This window comes from Hylobates moloch, unplaced genomic scaffold (genome assembly GCF_009828535.3).
Source record: "Hylobates moloch isolate HMO894 unplaced genomic scaffold, HMol_V3 SCAFFOLD_14, whole genome shotgun sequence".
In the NCBI taxonomy this organism is placed as follows: Eukaryota; Metazoa; Chordata; class Mammalia; order Primates; family Hylobatidae; genus Hylobates; species Hylobates moloch.
This window is the reverse complement of record NW_026652289.1, coordinates 60747098-60765908: the sequence shown is the minus strand read 5'-3', so window position 1 is coordinate 60765908 and position 18811 is coordinate 60747098. Positions and strand designations below refer to the sequence as shown.

Below are 18811 nucleotides of genomic sequence, written 5' to 3'. Positions count from 1 at the left end.
GTTTGAGTACCCATTTGTTTATCTGTTTATCAGTTGATGGACAATTGAATTGTTTCCACCTTTTGGCTGTTGTGAATAATGCTGCTTGCTAAGAGCATTTGTGGATGCATTTTTGCTTGAGCACCTGTTTCAATTCTTTCAGTTATATTATTTCTATTTATTTATTTTTTATTGAGACAGGGTCTCAATCCATCACCCAGGCTGGAGTGCAATGGCACAATCTTGGCTCACTGCAACCTCAGCCTCCTGGGCTCAAGTAATCCTCCTGCCTCAGCCCCCCGAGTAGGTGGGACTATAGGCATAAACCACTATGCCTGGCTTATTTTTGTATTTTTTGCAGAAAGGGGTTTCACCATGTTGGTCTTGTTTCACCACGCTGGTCTTGTACTCCTGGGTTCAGGCGATCTGCCCTCCTCAGCTTCCCAAAGTGCGGGATTATAGGCATGAGCCACCAGGTGTGGCTAATTCTTCCAGTTATATACCCAGGAGAGGAATGGCTGGATCACAGGGCAATTCTTGCTTAAGTTATTGAAGAAGTGCCAAATTGCTTTCTACAGTGGATGCACCATTTTACATTTCCACCAGCAACATATGAGGGTTCTAACTGCTCCACATCTTCAACAACACTTGTTATTTTCCTTTATAAAAAAATTATAACCATTCTAGTGGGTGCGAAAATAGTGTCTTATTGTGTTTTTTATTTGAATTTCCCTAATGACAATGATACTAAGCATCTTTTACGTGCTTTTTGGCTATTGTATAACTTCTTTAGAGAAACGTCTATTCAAGTCCATTGCCCATTTAAAAATTGGTTGTCTTTTTGTTGTTGGGTTGTAGGAGCTTTTCATATATTCTGGATACAAGTCCTTATCTGATATATGATTTGCAAATATTATCTTCCATTCTGTGCATTGTCATTTCACTCTTTTAAAAGCATCTTGTGATGTTTTTGATTTTGATGAAATCCAATTTATCTAATTTTTTCTTTTTTTTCCTTTTCCTTTTCTTTTCTTTTCTTTTTTTTTTTTTTTTGAGACAGAGTCTTGCTCTGTTGCCCAGGCTGAAGTGCAATGGCACAACTCTGGCTCACTGCAACCTCTGCATTCTGGGTTCACGTGATTTTCCCACCTCAGTCTCCTGAGTAGCTGGGTCTACAGGCACGTGCCACCACCCCAGCTAATTTTTGTATTGTTAGTAGAGACAAGGTTTTGCCATGTTGGCCAGGCTGGTCTTGAACTGCTGATCTCAAGTGATCCACCTCAGCTTCCCAAAGTGCTGGGATTACAGATGTGAGCCATCATGCCCAGCCTCTAATTTTTTTGTTGTTGTTGCTTGTGTTTTTTCTGTCATTTCTTAAACCAATGCCAAATCCGAGGTCATGGACGTTTACCTTTATGTGTTCATGTAAGAGTTTTATGGTTTTAGCTCTTATATTTAGGTCTTTTATCCATTTTGCATTAGTTTTTGTATATGGTGCAAAGTAGGGTTCCAACTTCATTCTTTTGCGTGTAGATATCCAGTTTTCCCATCATAATTTGTTGAAGAGGCTCTTCTTTCCCATTGAATGGTCATAGTAGCCTTTGAAAATCAGTTGACCATGGATGTATGAATTTATTTCTAGACTCTTAATTCTATCTCATTTATCTGTATGTCTATCCTTATGCCAGTACATGTACATGATGATTACTGTAGCTTTGTACAAAGTTTTGAAATCAGGAAGGCTAAGTCCTCCAATTTAGTTCTTTTTCATGATTGTTTTGGCTATTCATTGTCCCTTACAATTCCGTATGAATTTTAGGATCATCTTGTCTATTTCTGCAAAAAGGCCTTTGGGATTTTGATAGAGATTGCATTGAATCTGTAGATTGCATTGAATCTGTAGTATTGCCATTTTAATATTAAGTCTTCAAATCCACAAACTCAGGATGTTTTTCCATTTATTTAGATCTTCTTTATTTTAACAATGTTTTCATTGTATTAGTCTCACATCTTGGTTAAATATATTGTTAAGTATTTTATTTTTTAAAATTGTTTAAAGTTTTTTTTGAGACAGGGTCTCATTTGCTTGAGACAGGGTCTCATTCTGTCACCCAGGCTAGAGTGCAATGGCACCTTCTGGGATCACTGCAACCTCCACCTCCCAGGTTCAGGTGACCCTCCCACCTCAGCCTCCCGAGTAGCTGGGAGCACTGGCATGCCCCAGCACGCCTGGCTAATTTTTATATTTTTTTGTAGAGACAGAGTTTCACCATGTTGGCCAGGCTGGTTTCAAATTCCTGGGTTCAAGCCATCCGCCTGCCTCGGCCTCCCAAAGTGCTGGGATTACAAGCATGTGCCAAGGTGCCTGGCATGTTCTATTTTCCACCCCCCCACAAAGTAACAGACCTTATTTTGGGAGGGCAGTTTTAGGTTTACAGAAAAATTAAGCAGAAATTTCCAGTATATATCTTTAAAAAAATTTTTTTTTTGGTAATATTATACACGAAATTGTTTTCTTAATTTTCCTTTTTGGATTGTCCATTGCCTTACATGTACAGAAATACAGCTGATTTTTGCGTGTTGATCTTGCATTCTGCAACTTTGCTGAATCCTTCTATTAGTTCTAATTGCTGTTAATATTTGATGCTTGCCCTAGTCCATATACCGTCTCCCTGCCATTTAATTGTTGAAGAAACTACGTGGCTAGGACTTGCCCAGGGTCCTGCTGCCTTTTATGGCTGAGCTTGGGACAGGCTGAGCACTTTTTCCCTTCAGAGCTCCAACTCACTCCTTAAATTGAACCCCAATTTTTCAGTGTAATTTGCAGGTACAAATTTCAGCCAGTTGCCTCTACAAAGCCCCTGTCTATCCCTTCCAACTCCCTGATCTCTTCCTGTTCATTTGCCCCCAGCGTGGACTCCCACGCAGACCCTGGCCCCCAGCCCTGGCCACAGGGTCACAGAGATAACGCCCTTTGATCCTGACTCCCCACGTGGAGCAGAGAACCACTCTGATGCGTGCTTCCAGCCCCCACCTCGGACCACCCGCTGTCCCCCTCTCATGGCTGTTTGCCCGGGCATTCTAGGATGCTCTGGTATTAGAGCATCCTGCCTGTTCCTGGCCCCCTGAGCACCAACAAGCCCGTCTCAGGCCTCCAAAGCTCTGCATACGTTGCCCTGGCAAGGTCAGACCCTTTGGCTGCAACACGTCCGCCAAGAAGCCAGGCAAATCTAGCATGCAAACCAGGATCATTTTCGGGCGTTGGAGCCCGCCCCCCCCCCCCCCCCCCCGCGCTTGAAATCTGGTTTCCATGTTCACAAAACGCAGCCCTACTGGTGGAACTCGCGACTCCAGACGCAGAGAAGCTGTGGGCAGAGGCGGAGGCAGAGGGTGGGAATGCAGCCTGGCGTTGGAGTGGGGAGAAAGGGAAGGGAGGAACCGCGCGTCCAGGCCCCGCCCGGTTGCCTAGGTGACGGGGAGCGGGAGGGAGAAGTGGGGGCTGAGCTGGTCCCAGCATTTCAGATTTTAATACCGAACAGCTCAGCACCCAAGAGGGAGTAGGACGGAAGCCCCAAGCCAAGGGAGTTATCTTCATTATTTTACCCTGGTACCTAGTGTTCTGCTGCTCATGGAGAAACAGAATGTCAGTCCTGGAAAAGAGCTTGTGAAGTCTCCTTGCCCAGTGGTTTTCAAGCAGGTTTGTAGCTAAAGATTCTCGTTTCAAAGTAAACCTTACCAAGAACCTCAGTTTGCAAAACAGACCTATAGGGAGTTAAGTCACCCCACTTCACCTTCCTAGATTGTGGAAAAACTCTGGTCTGGGCCCAAACCCTCCTTGTAGAGATGGGAAAACTGAGGTCTCCAGACAGGCACTGCATTGCCCAGGGACACCCAGGACATAAATTCGCTGCAGAACCAGGGTTGGAAACGGTCTCCCAGTGATCACCATAGAGCAAGCATGAAGAAGCGGATCCCTTGAAGTAGCTGGGAAGTGAACAGGCAGGCACACAGGATGTTTTAGGAACCTGGAATTTCCAGGCCTGCTGAGACAACACAGTCCCCTTATTTTACAGACGAGGAAACTGAGGCCCAGAAAGGAGGCAGTGGCAAGTTAGTAGAGTGGTCCTAAGTGGAGTAATATTCTCTTAGAAAGAAGATGAATTTGAGCATTTGGCTTTTTGGCTAGCTCAAGCAATAAATCTTTGCTGAAATTCTGAGGTGCCAGATGGCGCAGGGGAGGAGCCCTGGCCTGAGAGTTTCGTCCCCCTCTGTTACTGACGAACCCCGTGACCTTGGGAGATTTATTTTAAAGAGTCAAAGGGATCATCCCCCGGTTTGTAAGAGGTCCAGAAGAGTAATAGGATTAAATGGTGCTTCAGAGTGTTTTATATTGTTTCTAAATGTCAGGGCCTCTTTGGGGGAAGGGAAGTAAGCACACTGCTCTTTAAAGGCTGAATTTGACAGTGGGTTTTTTAAACGCGCTTTATTTTTCTTTTTCATTTTTCATGGCTAATTATAAAGTAACACATGGCCATTTCAGAAAATGTGTAAAGTACAGAAAATGAAAGGAAAAAAAAGCAGAAAGGAAAATCACCCATAAACACATCACCCAGAGGCAACCATTGTTATATATTGTTGTACATTTCCTTTCAGTCTTTTTTCTATAATTTTTTTCTTGTACAGCGTAAATTGTATTTTTAATTATGTTGTAATTTTTAATAATTTCATTTAATTATTTAATAATTAATATTTAACTTAGAATATTAAAACTAAAGATCTGTCTGATCACCACCCACAGCCCTGGATTCTTTGATGTATAATTTTCCAGACCATTTAATTTTTTTCCCACTTATTTACACTCACTTTTATTTATACCCATTTCATATATGTAGACCCACAGGAAATGTAGAGTGTAATAATAAATATATATATATAATATTGTATATGTGTTTTACACAATGGTATAATGTTTTCTCTGCAATTTGCTTTTTTCTTTTTTGCTCATTTGACACCTATGTTATTCGATCTTATGTATAAGCCACTTTGTATCTACCCATTTTGTTCTTGATGAGCATATACATTGGTTCCAATTTTTTGCTACTGTGATAAATTCTACAATGAATAACCTTTGCATGTTACTCTGCACAGGGGCTAATGTTTCTCTGGTGGTAGATGCACAGAAGTAGAATTGCTGAATATGCATTTATTTACTTTTAATCCACACTGCCAAACTGCCCTCTAAAGCTACTGTGTATAATGAGCATCCTTGTTAGCTTATAACACTGCTTTGCTTGATTATAAAACTTCACTTTTTAAAAAAAACTTACATTTTTTAGAATCTACTGAGTGAAACTAATTTATTTTTGTATGATTTTCCTGATTATTAGTATGATTAAGCATATTGTTTACTGGCTATTTAAAACATTAGTTTATAGAGTTGCTTTATACATTTAGGCCACTATCTTTTTTTCTATATCTATCACAAACATTTTCCTCAGTCTGCTGATTATTTTTTAATCTCGTTTGCAATGTCTTTTGACATGCAGAATTTTAAATACTTAATATAGCAAAATTTATGTATTTTCCTTTATAGATTTTTGTTTTTTGTTCAAAAAGATTTGATCTACATTTTTCACTAATAATTTTAAGTATCTATTTACTTATCTTTTTTTAAACATTAAAACATTGACTCCATCTGGATTTATTTTGGTGTATGTATGTGATAAGAATCTAATTTTGTTGCTTTGCATATGGGTCATTAATTGCTTTAATACCAATTATTGAATAGTCTTTTTTCCACTGATTTTGAATACCAACTCTATTGTATACCAAATCCCCATATAAACACAGATCTATTTCCTGACCCTTTACTCTTTTCCATTTATCCATTTATCTTCTTTTCTATTTTTATGCAAATACTACACTGTTTTGACTATTGATTTATAATGTATCTTAACAGCTGATGGGCAAGTTACCCACTTTTTCTGTTTCATTGCCTTGGTTCTTCCTGTACATTTATTCTTCCATATGAATTCATTTACGAAGGTCTGTGAAAAGTCTTTTGAGTAATTTGATTGTTATTGCATCAAATTCATACCTAGATTTTTAGAAATGTATCTAGAATATAGCGTCTTTCTATCCAAGAATTTGACATGTTGATTTATTGAGTCTTTTAAAATGTGTTTTAGTCAAGTTTAAAATCACCTTCATAAAGATCTTATCTTTTACTAAAATTTTTCCTAAAGACTTTATAGTCTTTGTTACTATTGTTTTTTTCCAATGACATTTTCTTATAGCTTATACTTGTAGGTAGAAAGGCAATTAATTTTGGTACATTGGTACTATTAATTCTAACAGTTTGTTCATTGGTTCTTTTAGGTCTTCTAGATAAGGCAACCAAATCTCATCTGTATATAATTAATGCTTTGCTTTGTCTTCTTCCCTTCTAATATTTATATCTCTATTTTGGAGGTAATCGTATTACATGAAGTTGGGTATGATGAAGAAGGGGAATAGTGGGTATTCTAATCTTGCTCTTGACATTAGTGAGAATACATCTAATGATGTACCTTGTTAGTAGGCTCAGTGCTGTAACAGAAAACTCCAATACCTCCATGGCCAAACGCAACATACTGGATTAAGGTGGGCCCTAAATCCAATATGACTGGTGTTCTTATAAGAAAAGAGAAATTTGGACCCTGAGACAGACACACAGGGAGAATGCCATGTGATGACTGAAGCAGAGACTGGAGTGATGTGTCTATAAGCCAAGGATTGCTGGCAATCATCAAAAGACAGTAAGAGGTTAGGAAGCCGCCTCCTTCAGTGAGAACATGGTGTCACCAGCACTTTGATTTCAGTTCTAGCCTCCAAAACTATTAGACAATATATGTCTATTGTGTTAAAGCACACAGTGTGTGGTAATTTGTTATGGCAGCCCTAGGGAACCAATGCAAAAGCTAAGTTAATTCATCATTAGTCTTTCTTGCTTTATAATAAGTGCAAGTAAGTTTATGTATTTCCCTGAAGACTACTTTAACGTCATCTGAAAGTAGTACTTCAGTTAATTCTAATTTTATTGTAGTTTTTTGTCAACCTATTAATTATTTAGACCTGTGTTTTAAAACTTCTCGGTGTATACAAGTTTCTAGCCATCTTCCTGTTGTTGTTGACATAAAATTTTATCATTAAATGTTTTATACTATTTCACTTTACTTACTTATTTTTTGAGATGGGGTCTTGCTATGTTGCTAAGGCTGGACTCAAACTCCTGGGCTCAAGCAATCATCCCACCTCCTCCTCCTAAGTAGCTGGGACTGTGCCCAGCTATATCACTTAAAAAAATTTTTTGGAACTTACTGTGCAGTTAAATACTTAGTCAATACTTAATCAATTTTTATAAATGTTCCACTTGTATTTGTGAAGAATGTACATTTTCTATTCAAAGTTCTACTTATATCCATTACATTCACAGGTCGTCTGTTCATTGCTGTGTTAAAGACTAGCTAATTGATGAACAAACTTGTTCCCCTTCCTCCTGGGCACACAACTAGGCTACATTTCCTGGACTTTTTGCAATTAGATGTGGTCTTGTACTGAGTTTTGGCCAATGGAGCATGAGCAGAAATTATGTGTGCCACTTCCAGGCCCAGCTCACGTGTGATTCTCCTTTCTGTCTGTCACTATGAATGCCAAGATCTCAACACACCGAGGGACCTTAGCAACTACATGTTGAAGGTGGCAGAGTTTCTATCAGCTTGAATTCCTGGCAGAGACCCTTCCTCCGTGCCCCAACCGAACATTGAACTTCATGTGAAAAAGAAATTAACCTCGGTTGTCTAAGTGTTCAGCTACCCTTAGTTAAGGTTTATTTGCTACAGTTGCTAGTGTGACTTAAACTAATACTGTTTTGCTCTTCAGATACTCTATACTTTTATGCTTTTTTGTCTTCTTGATTTGTCAGTGTCTGATGAATGTGTGTGAGTCTCTCAATATAAATATAGGTCTAGGCTGGGCACAGTGGCTCATGCCTGTAATCTCAGCATTTTGGGAGGCAGAGATGAGAGGATCACTTGAACCCAGGAGTTTGAGACTAGACTGGGTAACAAAGTGAGACCCCATCTTTACAAAAACTAAAAAAATTAGTCAGGTGCAGTAGTCTGTGCTTATAGTCCCATCTACTTGGGAGGCTAAGGCAGGAGGACCCCTTGAGCCCAGGAGTTCAAGGTTATAGTGAGCTACGATCATGCCGCTGTACTCCAGCCTGTGGGTGACAGAGCAAGAGCCTGTCTAAAAAAAAAAGGCCGGGCACGGTGGCTCACACTTGTAATCCCAGCACTTTGGGAGGCCGAGGTGGGTGGATCACCTCAGGTCAGGAGTTCAAGACCAGCCTGGCCAACGTGGTGAAACCCCATCTCTACTAAAAATACAAAAATTATTCGGGCATGGTGGTGCTTGCCTGTAATCCCAGCTACTCAGGAGGCTGAGGCAGGATAATCGCTTGAACCTGGGAGGCGGAGGTTGCAGTGAGCCGAGATTGCACCAGTTTACTCCAGCCTGGGTGACAGAGTGAGGCTCCATCTCAAAAAAAAAAAAATAAACACACAGACACACACAGACACACACAGCTATGTGATTCCAGATGTATACAAATTATAAATTACTCTTAGTAATCCATAAACTCTTGTTGTATATTTCAAAGCTATGTTGTTAGATATGTAAACTCGTGTTATAATTTTTTGGAAAAGTATTCCTTTTATCAGTATGAAAATTATTTTTGCTGATATTTGCCAGGTTTTAACCATTTTATTTATTCATGTTTTGGAAGCACCAGGGTCCATTGAGACATTTTATTTGTAGGTATATATTACACCCCTAGAAAAAGAATCCCAGGATTTTCCCTCCTGTGTGTTCTTGCCTTGCTTTTTTTTATGGTCCATGATGCCAGCTGAGGTTGTTAGTACAATGAATTGAAACTGGTGGGATGAAAGCAGGTTATTCTGCCATTTTTCTAGATCTTTGAGTTGGACATTGATATGGTTTGGATGTGTGTCCCCCTCCAAATCTCATGTTGAAATGTGATCCTCAATGTTGAAGGTGGGGCCCAGTGGGAGGTGTTTGAGTCATGGGGGCAGATGACTTAAGAATGGCTTGGTGCCCTCCTTGCCATGATGAGTAAGTTCTGGCTCTGAGAGTTCATCAAGATCAGGTTGTTTAAAGGAGTGTGGCCCCCTCCCTCCATCCCTTGCTTCCACTCTTGCCATGTGATGTGCCTGCTCCCGCTTCACCTTGTGCCACGAGTGGAAGCTTCCTGAGGCCTTCACCAGAAGCAGATGCTGGTGCTATGTTTCTTGTACAGCTTGCAGAACTGTGAGCCAAAATAAATCTCTTTTTTTTATACATTACCCAGCCTCAAGTATTTCTTTATAGCAATGTGAAACTGACCAACACACATCAAATCTGGGGCTGATCACTCCACACTTGTTTAACCTGCCTGTGAGGTTCACCATTTTCTCAGCTCTGTGATCATCAATGGTTTCAAATCACTAATGTAGCCATGCTTCATCATCACAGTTAGAAACTGGATGATGACTTTGGAGAATGGCCTAATAAGAACCTGGCATTTGCCCCTCTTCTCAGCATTGTTGATGCTCTTGAGAGCATCAGCCAGGACATTCATGTTCACCGTTATGGCTGCTGGGTAGCCTCACCCTCCCAAGCTCCCAGTAAAGCCCCAGCAATGAGAAGCTACACCGCCCACCTGGCCACAAATCCCCAATGCTGCCTGCCCCAGGCCAAGGCCAAGGCGCTGCCTGTCCCAGGCCAAGGCACTGCCTTAGTTGCTAAGAGGAGCCAGGCACTGCAATGTGAGCCTGGGCTACCACCTCTCTGGGCGGTTGAAAGTTCCGGCTCTCACCAGTGCTGCAGCCTGCACTTCATGGACCCGGGTCCCCAGAATGTGGACCATGGGGTGTCTGGACATGTCTCTCCTCTATGCCTGTCTAGGACCCTGCAAGGCCAGGATTCCTGCCCAGTGGGGCCCAGTGTCCTCGAAGAGCACTGAACCTGAGCCTTAGATTGCAGGATGGTGCCAATGACTGATGATCTTAACCATTTTGAAGTGTAAAGTTCAGTGGCATTAAATACATATGCATTGTTGCACAACCATTACTACCATCCATTTCCAGAACATTTTCATCTTCCCCAACTGAAACTCTGTACCCATTGAACGCTAATTCCCCATTCTCCCCCCACTGCCCTCCTAACTGCCATTTTACTTTTTGTCTCTATGAATTTGACTACCACATATAGATGGAATCATACAATATTTAGCCTTTCATGACTGGCTTATTTCACTTAGCATAATGTCTTCAAGGTTTCTTCATGTTGTAGCATGTGTCAGTTCTTCATTTTTTTTGCTGAATAATATTCAATTGTAACATTCTTTTTTTAAAAAAACAACAGGTTGGGCTGGGTGCGGTGGCTCACACCTGTAATCCCAGCACTTTGGGAGGCCGAGGCAGGCAGATCACAAGGTCAGGAGTTCGAGGCCAGCCTGACCAACATGGTGAAACCCCGTCTCTACTAAAAATACAAAAATTAGCCAGGCGTGGTGGCGCGTGCCTGTAATCTCAGCTACTCAGGAGGCTGAGGCAGGAGAATCACTTGAACCTGGGAGGTGGAGGTTGCAGTGAGTTGAGATGGCGCCACTGCACTCCAGCCTGGGCAACCGAGTGAGACTCCATCTCAAAAAAAAAAAAAAAAAGATTTATTAAGATACAATTTACATACCATAAAATTCACCCTTTTAAAGTATCTAATGATGGCCAGGCACAATGGCTTACACCTGTAATCCCAGCACTTTAAGAGGCCGAGATGGGCAGATCACTTGAGCCCAGGAGTTTGAGACCCAGCAACATGGAGAAACCCCGTCTCTACCAAAAATACAAAAAAATTAGCTAGGTGTGGTTGTGTGCACCTGTAGTCCCAGCTACTTGGGAGGCCGAGGTGGGAGGATTGCTTGAGCCTGTAAGGCAGAGGTTGCAATGAGCCTCAATTGAGCCACTGCACTCCAACCTGGATAACAGAGTGAAACCCTGTCTCAAAAAAATAAATAACATTTAAAAATTAAGTACATATTGGGCATTTTTCATATATTTACAGAGTTGTCCAATCATTACCACTATCTAATTTCAGGACATTTTCATCACCCCTGCAGCCATTAGCAGTCAGTCCTCATTTTCCCTTCCCTCCAGGACCTGGCAATCATTAACGTATTTTCTGTCTCTATGGATTTGGCCCTTCTGGACATTTCATATAAATAGAATCATACAGAGCTGGGCATGGTAGTGTGTACTGGTAGTCCCAGCTGAGGCAGGCAGATCCTTGGAGCCCCAGAATTTCCAGGCTGTAGAGTGTGATGATCATGCCTGTGAATAGCCACTGCACTCCAGCCTTGGCAACATAGTGAGACACTGTCTCTGTAATAAGTAAATAAATAGGATCATACAATATATGGCCTGTTGTGTTTGACTTCTTTTGCTTATAATATTCCCAAGGTTTACTTGTTATAGCATGTATCAGTACCTCATTCCTTTTTATTGTTGAATAATATTCCATTGTATGAGTATACCACATTTTGTATATCCATCTATCAGTCGATGGACATTTTAGTTGTTTCCAATTTTTAGCTATTATGAATAGTGCTGCTATGAACATTTGTATACAGATTTTTGTGTGAACATATGTTTTCACTTTTCTTGGGTATGTACCAGGAGTAGAATTGCTGGATTATATAGTAACTCTATGTTTAACATTTTGAGGAACTGCCAAATAGTTTTCCAAAGTGGCTGTACTATTTTACAATTCCATCAGCAATGTATGAGGGTTCCAATTTTTCCACATCCTTGCCAATACTTTTTATTGTCTATCTTTTTTATTATAGCAAGCCTGGTGGGTGTAGTGAGGTGCCTCATTGTGGTTTTTATTTGCATTCCCTAATGACTAATGTTGAATTCTTTTCATGTGCTTATTAACATTCATTTTTAATGCACATATGCAAGTATATTTTAAAGAACTAATTGGTATCTATGTCTTCACTGTCAAAAGACAAAATTACAACAAATTTAGTTTAAACATCTTAATTGGCTTTATTCGCATTTCTAGAATCAGGCAACACTTTATTCCACAAAATAGAATAAGTATTCCGATGAGCTGAGCAGAAGAGGTTGGTTTTTATAGGCAGAGAAGATCTGAAGAAAGCAGAAACAAAGAATGAAAAGTGGACTGGTAATTTCAAAGTTACTTTTTTTGTAAGGCAGGGACAAAGAGAAAGAATAATGGAAAGATAACTGATTGGTTAACATCAGGTTACTTTTTTGGTAGGGATTAAAGCGGAGGGAACTTCATTATCATGCTGATTGTAACTGGCCTATTTGGGGAATTGTCTGTTATCTCTCTCCTCTTGTTACCAAAACACCAGGGGTTTGGTCTAGGTCCTGCTGCTCACAGCACAGAAAGCCAATCACTGAGGCAACAGTGTTGCCAAGAAAGAAGGATTTAATTGAGTGCTTCAGCTGAGGAGAAAGGAGATCAGTCTCCAATCCATCTCCCTGATTGACTAAAATTAGGGGTTTGTATAACAGGGAAGAAATGTAACTACAAGTGGGAAAACAGGAACTTGGGGTAAGGACACAATTATGATGAATGAGGGACCTATCATCTCATTGTCTGAATACTATGATCTCTTGAGTTTCATTTATTTGATGCTTCTTGAGAAGCCAGGGGTTTCTTTCCTGAGGAAGGAACTCAGATAAAACAAATGTAAGTTTCGAACTTTAAGACCAGAAGTGTCCATTTCTATGTTTATCAAAAAAAATCTATGGGACTGTTGGGTTGGTTTCATCCTGATTTCTCAGAAGGTCAGATAACAACTTACTTTCTGTTTGGTGAGATGGAACTTTAGCATGGGTGACTCCATTTTGGTTTTTAGCCCGGTCTGTTGAGGCCTAGGGCAGGAGCTTTGTTCAAAACAATGGCCTCCCATAATTATTTTTTACCATCACCCAAACAAGGCAAAAATATTAACAGGAAGCTTTATTTCATTACCTCCACTTTTTGTGGAATGTTCCTATGCACACTCAGTATGCTAACCTCAAATTTTAGTTCCAGGTTGTTATAACTTTTCAGGAAGTTATTTAGATAAAAATAAGATTTATTCAATCATTTTAAGAAATTCACATCTGGGTGTGGTGGCTCATGCCTATAATCCCAGCACTTTGGGAGGCTGAGTCAGGATGATTGCTTGAGTTAGGGAGTTCAAGACCAGCCTGGACAACATGGTGAGACCCTGTCTCAACAAAAAATAAAAAATAGCTGGGCATGGTGGTGCACACCTGTGGTCCCAATTACTTGAAAGGCTCCCAGCTACACCCAGGATTGCTTGAGCCCAGGAGTTCAAGGTTGCAGTGAGCCATGTTTGTGCCACTATACTCTAGTCTGGGCAACAGAGAGAGACCTTGCCTCAATAAAAGAAATTCACCTTTGGTTTTTGCATGCCACTGTTTCCTCTTGGGTTTTTTAACTAGAGTACAACATCTAATTGCTTTTCTTTTTTCCCAAAAAGGATCTGGAAGGGAAGGAGTGAGTAAATTTTCTGAGTATTTTTGTGTTTGAAAATACCTCTATTTCATCCTCACATTTAAATATAATTTTGCTATAAAATAATAAACTGAAATATCCCTTACTTTAGCATTTTGAAGGTATTGAATTTTTGTTGCTAAAAATGTCTGATATCATTCTTTTCTAGTGGGTACATCTAATTTTTTTTTCTCTGAGCATTTAGAATTTTTTCTTTATCTTTGATATTGTACAGTTTCACTATGATGAGTCCAGATGTGGGTTAAAAAATTATTTTATTGGTACCTAGTGAAACCTTTCAATCTGAGAACCTACTTGTTAAAAAATACTGGAAAATCTCTAGTTATTATTTCTTTAAATGATACTTTCTCCCTGTTATCTCTGGCCTGTAATTCTAGAACTCTTATTAGATGAATATTGAATCTATTCCCTATATCTTTACCTTTTATTTCTTTTTAAAATCCATCTCTCTTACTTCGTGTTGCATTCTGAGAGAATTTCCATACCTCATCCTCCAGTTCCCTGATTCACCCTTTAACTGTGTTCATTCTGCTACTGGCCCATGCATTTTTTATTTCAATAATTATATCTTTTATTACAAAATTTCTGTTTCTTGGCCAGGCGCGGTGGCTCACGCCTGTAATCCCAGCACTTTGGGAGGCTGAGGCGGGTGGATCACAAGTTCAGGAGATCAAGACCATCCTGGCTAACACGGTGAAACCCCGTCTCTACTAAAAATGCAAAAAATTAGCCGGTCATGGTGGCGGACGCCTGTAGTCCCAGCTACTCGAGAGGCTGAGGCAGGAGAATGGCGTGAACCTGGGAGGCGGAGCTTGCAATGAGCCGAGATCATGCCACTGCACTCCAGCCTGGGCGACAGAGCAAGACTCCATCTCAAAAAAACAAAACAAACAAACAAAAAATTTCTGTTTCTTGTTTACAACCAGCTATTCCTGTATCATGAATAAAATACTTTCTTATCTCTCTGAGGATTTATAATCACAGTTATTTTTAAGTCTAGTTCTGGTTTTCCCTGTTAACTTTCTTTCTTCAGGTGTGCATTTGTCTGTTGGATCTGTGATCTCTTTTTTATAGTATTGCACTCCTCATGCATTTGGTAATCCTTGACTGTGTGCATTTTTGAAGTTGCAATGTCTTGTTAGGCTGACAGCTGCCTTTGGTTGAGCTGCCTGTGTATAGAGAAGAGCAAAACAGCTGCTGAGCTTGTGCTCCATACAATGTTGATAGGCAGGACCTGCTGCTAGGTGGGAAGCTCAGCAGCTGGTCTTTTAGGCTTGTATGTTTCTCATTCCTCCCAGATTTTGACAGCCACTGAATACATGACCCCTTCTCATTAATCCAAGTCCTTGTCCCCTAAACTCCTACATGCAGGGTAGGTGGAGAAATCCAAGGTTGATAGGCCTGGCTGCTCCTGCTACAGGTCCCCAATTAATTCCCTTGTCAATTTCCCTGGAGTATCTTTTGTTCCAACTTTCTTCCATCACCTCTGGACATGGGACATCTTAGTGTTGCTCCTCCTTTTGAGGTGGTTCACTACAGCTATTGTATCCTGGATTAGAAGAAAATTTTTTTCCTTTCACTATAAAGCATATTATTAGGACAATGATGAGTTTATGTCTGTGGATTAAGTAATGGTGATATGGTGTCATATCATCATTAATTTCCTGATTTTGATTATGTTCAGGTTCAAAAAGTCTCTATTTTTAGAAAAAACATATTAAAATATTCAGGGATAAACAGAGCACGTACACACACGTACATATTTTTATGCCATTAAAAACTCTTCCATAAACATCCATTGTAAGGCCTGCCTAAGACTCCACTGGCTGGGTACATTATAAATTGCTTAATTATGACCTTCATTTTGCCATTTCTATTATTTCTTATTTGTCTCTATGACAAGTAATCCTGAAATGAACACTCATATTTAATACTTTGTCTACATTCATTCTATGAATAAATCCATAGAAATGTTAACTACTGTCTAGGGGTATGAATATTTTAAGATTCTTGGGCCAGGTGTGGTGGCTCACACCTGTAATCCTAACATATTGGGAGGCCAAGGAGGGAGGATTGCTTGAGCCCAGGAATTCGAGACAGGCCTGGGCAACATGATGACACCTCATCTCCACAAAAAATACAAAAGCTAGCCAGGTTTGGTGGTGTATGCCTGTGGTCCCAGCTACTCAGGAGGCTGAGGTAGGAGGACTGGTTGAGACCAGGAGGTTGAGGCTGCAGTGAGCTGCCATCACACCACTGCATTCAAGCCTGGGTGACAGAGTGAGACTTCGTCTCAACAACAACAAAAAATCCTTAATACATACTTGATTAATGTGAATTGGAATAACTCAATCGTTCAGGCATATTCTCATTCATTTCATTTAAAAGTTTTGCTAATTTGAGGAGGAAAATGGAAATTATATTTTATGTTGTTTTAATTGGCATTTCCTTTATCCCTAGAGGGGATGATTTTTTTTCTCTTAAAGTAGTGGATTTTGTAAGTGTCTGCTCCTTGTTCCTGAGGGGATTTGTGACAGTCACATATTCCTCTCAGGGGTGGGAACAGCAAAGCTGTTTGTAACTTCTAAGAAGTAATACATGGTGATTATCACACTAGAACATGCAGTCAAATCAGTTGTGACATATCCATATTACAGGACAAAATTGAATTGACAATTTATTTAGACTCCTAGAATGAGAAAACACAATATCCCCAGGGAAGGATAAAGAGTAGGTGACAGAAGGAGGTAATTTCTTTGCCTGCTTGTTTACCTACTCCCCTCTTTTCCTCCTCCCATCTCTCTCCCTTATATTCTATATGCATAGCTAATATATTGTATATAGATATACATCTAATGTGTACATTCTCATATATATTATAATTTTCATGGAATTATAAATAATCCATGATAATATAATATATGCACGATGTTTCCAGGCGTCAAGAAGATTTACAGCTATAAAGCCAGCTGTCTTTCCTCTGGGGCATATAATCTAGTGAAGGCAAGAAGACACATGCCTCATGATTGCAATGCAAGGGGGCTAAGCCTGGCTCCAGCACCTTTACAAGCATTCTCACCTTACCTACCAACCTGAGCTCCACTTTTTCTCTGAAACCCTCCTTGCTTTTCTTGCTCAGCCCCTTGCTGTGCCTGGAATTCCCTTATCTTATTACCTCTCATCTAACCTAATCATCCTTCAAGGGCTGCTCAGATGCCACCTCCTCCAGGAAGCCTTCTCTGATCCCCCACTCTTAGATGCAATGCTGTCTCTTTCTGCACGCTCCACATCTCCAGTGGGACTTGGCACTTTAAACTTGGCATTGTGGCTGTTGCTGTACTTGACTTGTGTCCTCAATTAGTTGTAAACTCCTAGAGAGCAGGACCTGATCTGATGCAGCTCTGTATCACCGTGTAACATACCTCAGTTCCTGGCATAGAAAAGGCAAACTGTAAACCTGATAAAGGAGAGAATGAACACGTCTATACAGTGTCCTTCAATTTCACAGTTTTCCCACATCATCTGCAATGTGTGCCTTGTGTGTACCAAATGGGACTAAATGTTAAATGAACACCCCTCGATGACTGCACAGAGGTTGGTCCATGGACAAGTTCCCAAAATGAAAGCAGGAACTGGGCATGTGAGTGTAGAATGGGCACAGGGCTGGGAATCAGGAAGGTGCCAGGTTTCTACCCCAGCTCGGCCTCTACTCAGCTGTGTGACCTTGAAAGTTCATTGCCTCCCCTCTAGGCTTTGGTCTACCCATCTGTAGAATGGGACTTGGGGGTGACCTCAAATGCAACGGGCTTTCTTTCTTACACATTCACCCTTATAGCACAGAGTGTGTGTCAACTGCCCTGGCAGCCCCTGAAGGCTCAGTATTCAGAAAAGAGAAAGTAGCTGGGAGATACCAGGGCTGACATGTGCTCTCTGTTTTCTAGAAGGCTATGGAGCTTCCATAAAGATATATTTCATGTGAAACCTTTCTCCTTTTCGATTTCATAAGTTATTTTATTTACATACACTTATATGCATGTGGCCTGTCTTAAAAAGTAATCATGAATGAAAGGCAACCCTCAGGCACAGCCCAGAAGATTAACTGTCAAAATATAAAGATGAGTTCATTTTCTATGGAAAAAAATGTAAATGCATAAGAAAGGACAGAGAAGTTTCCACACCTAACTAATAATAATGGTCTCCTTTGGGGAGGTGGGGAGGAAACTGAGGTTAGGGGCTCCAAAAAAACTTTAGTTTTATCAATATTCAATTTTTTTTAACGAGGATACACATATTATTTTATGATTAAAAATTAAATAGTGAATAAGTTAAAAGGCCCAAGTGGTATTTAATGCTGCACTAATTTTGAGTCTTGATACTTGTATGGGTATGTGTTTTTATTTCCCCAGTTCCCTCTCTCTCTCTGTCTCTCTCCTGTCTAAATGTGAGGATTGGAAATCATTTCTAGCAAGAAGAGCTTGATTAAATAAAGGTGCTTGATATGGTTTGAGTCTGTGTCCCCACCTAAATCTCATGCCAAATTATAATCCCCAATGTTGGAGGTGGGGCCTGGTAGGAGGTGTGATTGGATCATGGGGGTGGGTTTCCCGTTTGGTGCTGTTCTTGTGATAGTCAGTGAGTGAGAAGATCTGTTTTTTTGTTTGTTTATTTGACACAGGGTCTCACTCTGTTGCCCAGGCTGGAGTGCAGTGGCATGATTGTGGCTCACTGCAACATCCACCTCCCAGGTTCAAGTGATTCTCATGCCTCAGCCTCCCAAGTAGCTGGATTACAGGTGTGCACCACCCCACCCAGCTAATTTTTGTGTTTTCAGAAGAGAAGGGGTCTTGCCATGTTGGCCAGGTTGGTTTCGAACTCTTGGCCTCAAGTGATCCGCCCACCTTGGTCTCCCAAAGTGCTGCAATTAGAGGCATGAGCCACCATGCCTGGCCAAGATCTGGTTGTTTAAAAGTGTGTAGCACCTCTGCCATCTTTTTCTTCCTCCTGCTCCAGCCATGTAAGACGTGCCTGCTTCTCCTTCACCTTCCCTCATCATTGTAAGTTTCCTGAGGCCTCCCCAGCCATGCTTTCTGTACAGCCTGTGGAACCATGAGTCAATTAAACCTCTTTTCTTTATAAATTACCCAATTTCAGGTATCCCTTTATAGCAGCACAA

General features: G+C 40.6%; 1 protein-coding gene and 1 pseudogene across 1 annotated transcript in view; one reads left to right on the top strand and one right to left on the bottom strand.

Annotated features, from left to right (window-relative positions):
* The first annotated feature begins 3594 nt into the window (after positions 1 to 3594).
* PIAS1 (protein inhibitor of activated STAT 1) overlaps positions 3595 to 18811 on the top strand; it is a 228363-nt gene continuing 213146 nt past the window's right edge. Inside the window, exon 1 of the mRNA XM_058427857.1 lies at positions 3595 to 3676. Coding sequence (XP_058283840.1) covers positions 3608 to 3676 — 69 coding nt within the window. The 5' untranslated portion in view covers positions 3595 to 3607. The remainder of the gene's footprint in view (positions 3677 to 18811) is intronic.
* On the bottom strand, positions 8854 to 9658 carry LOC131381220 (small ribosomal subunit protein uS8-like; annotated as a pseudogene).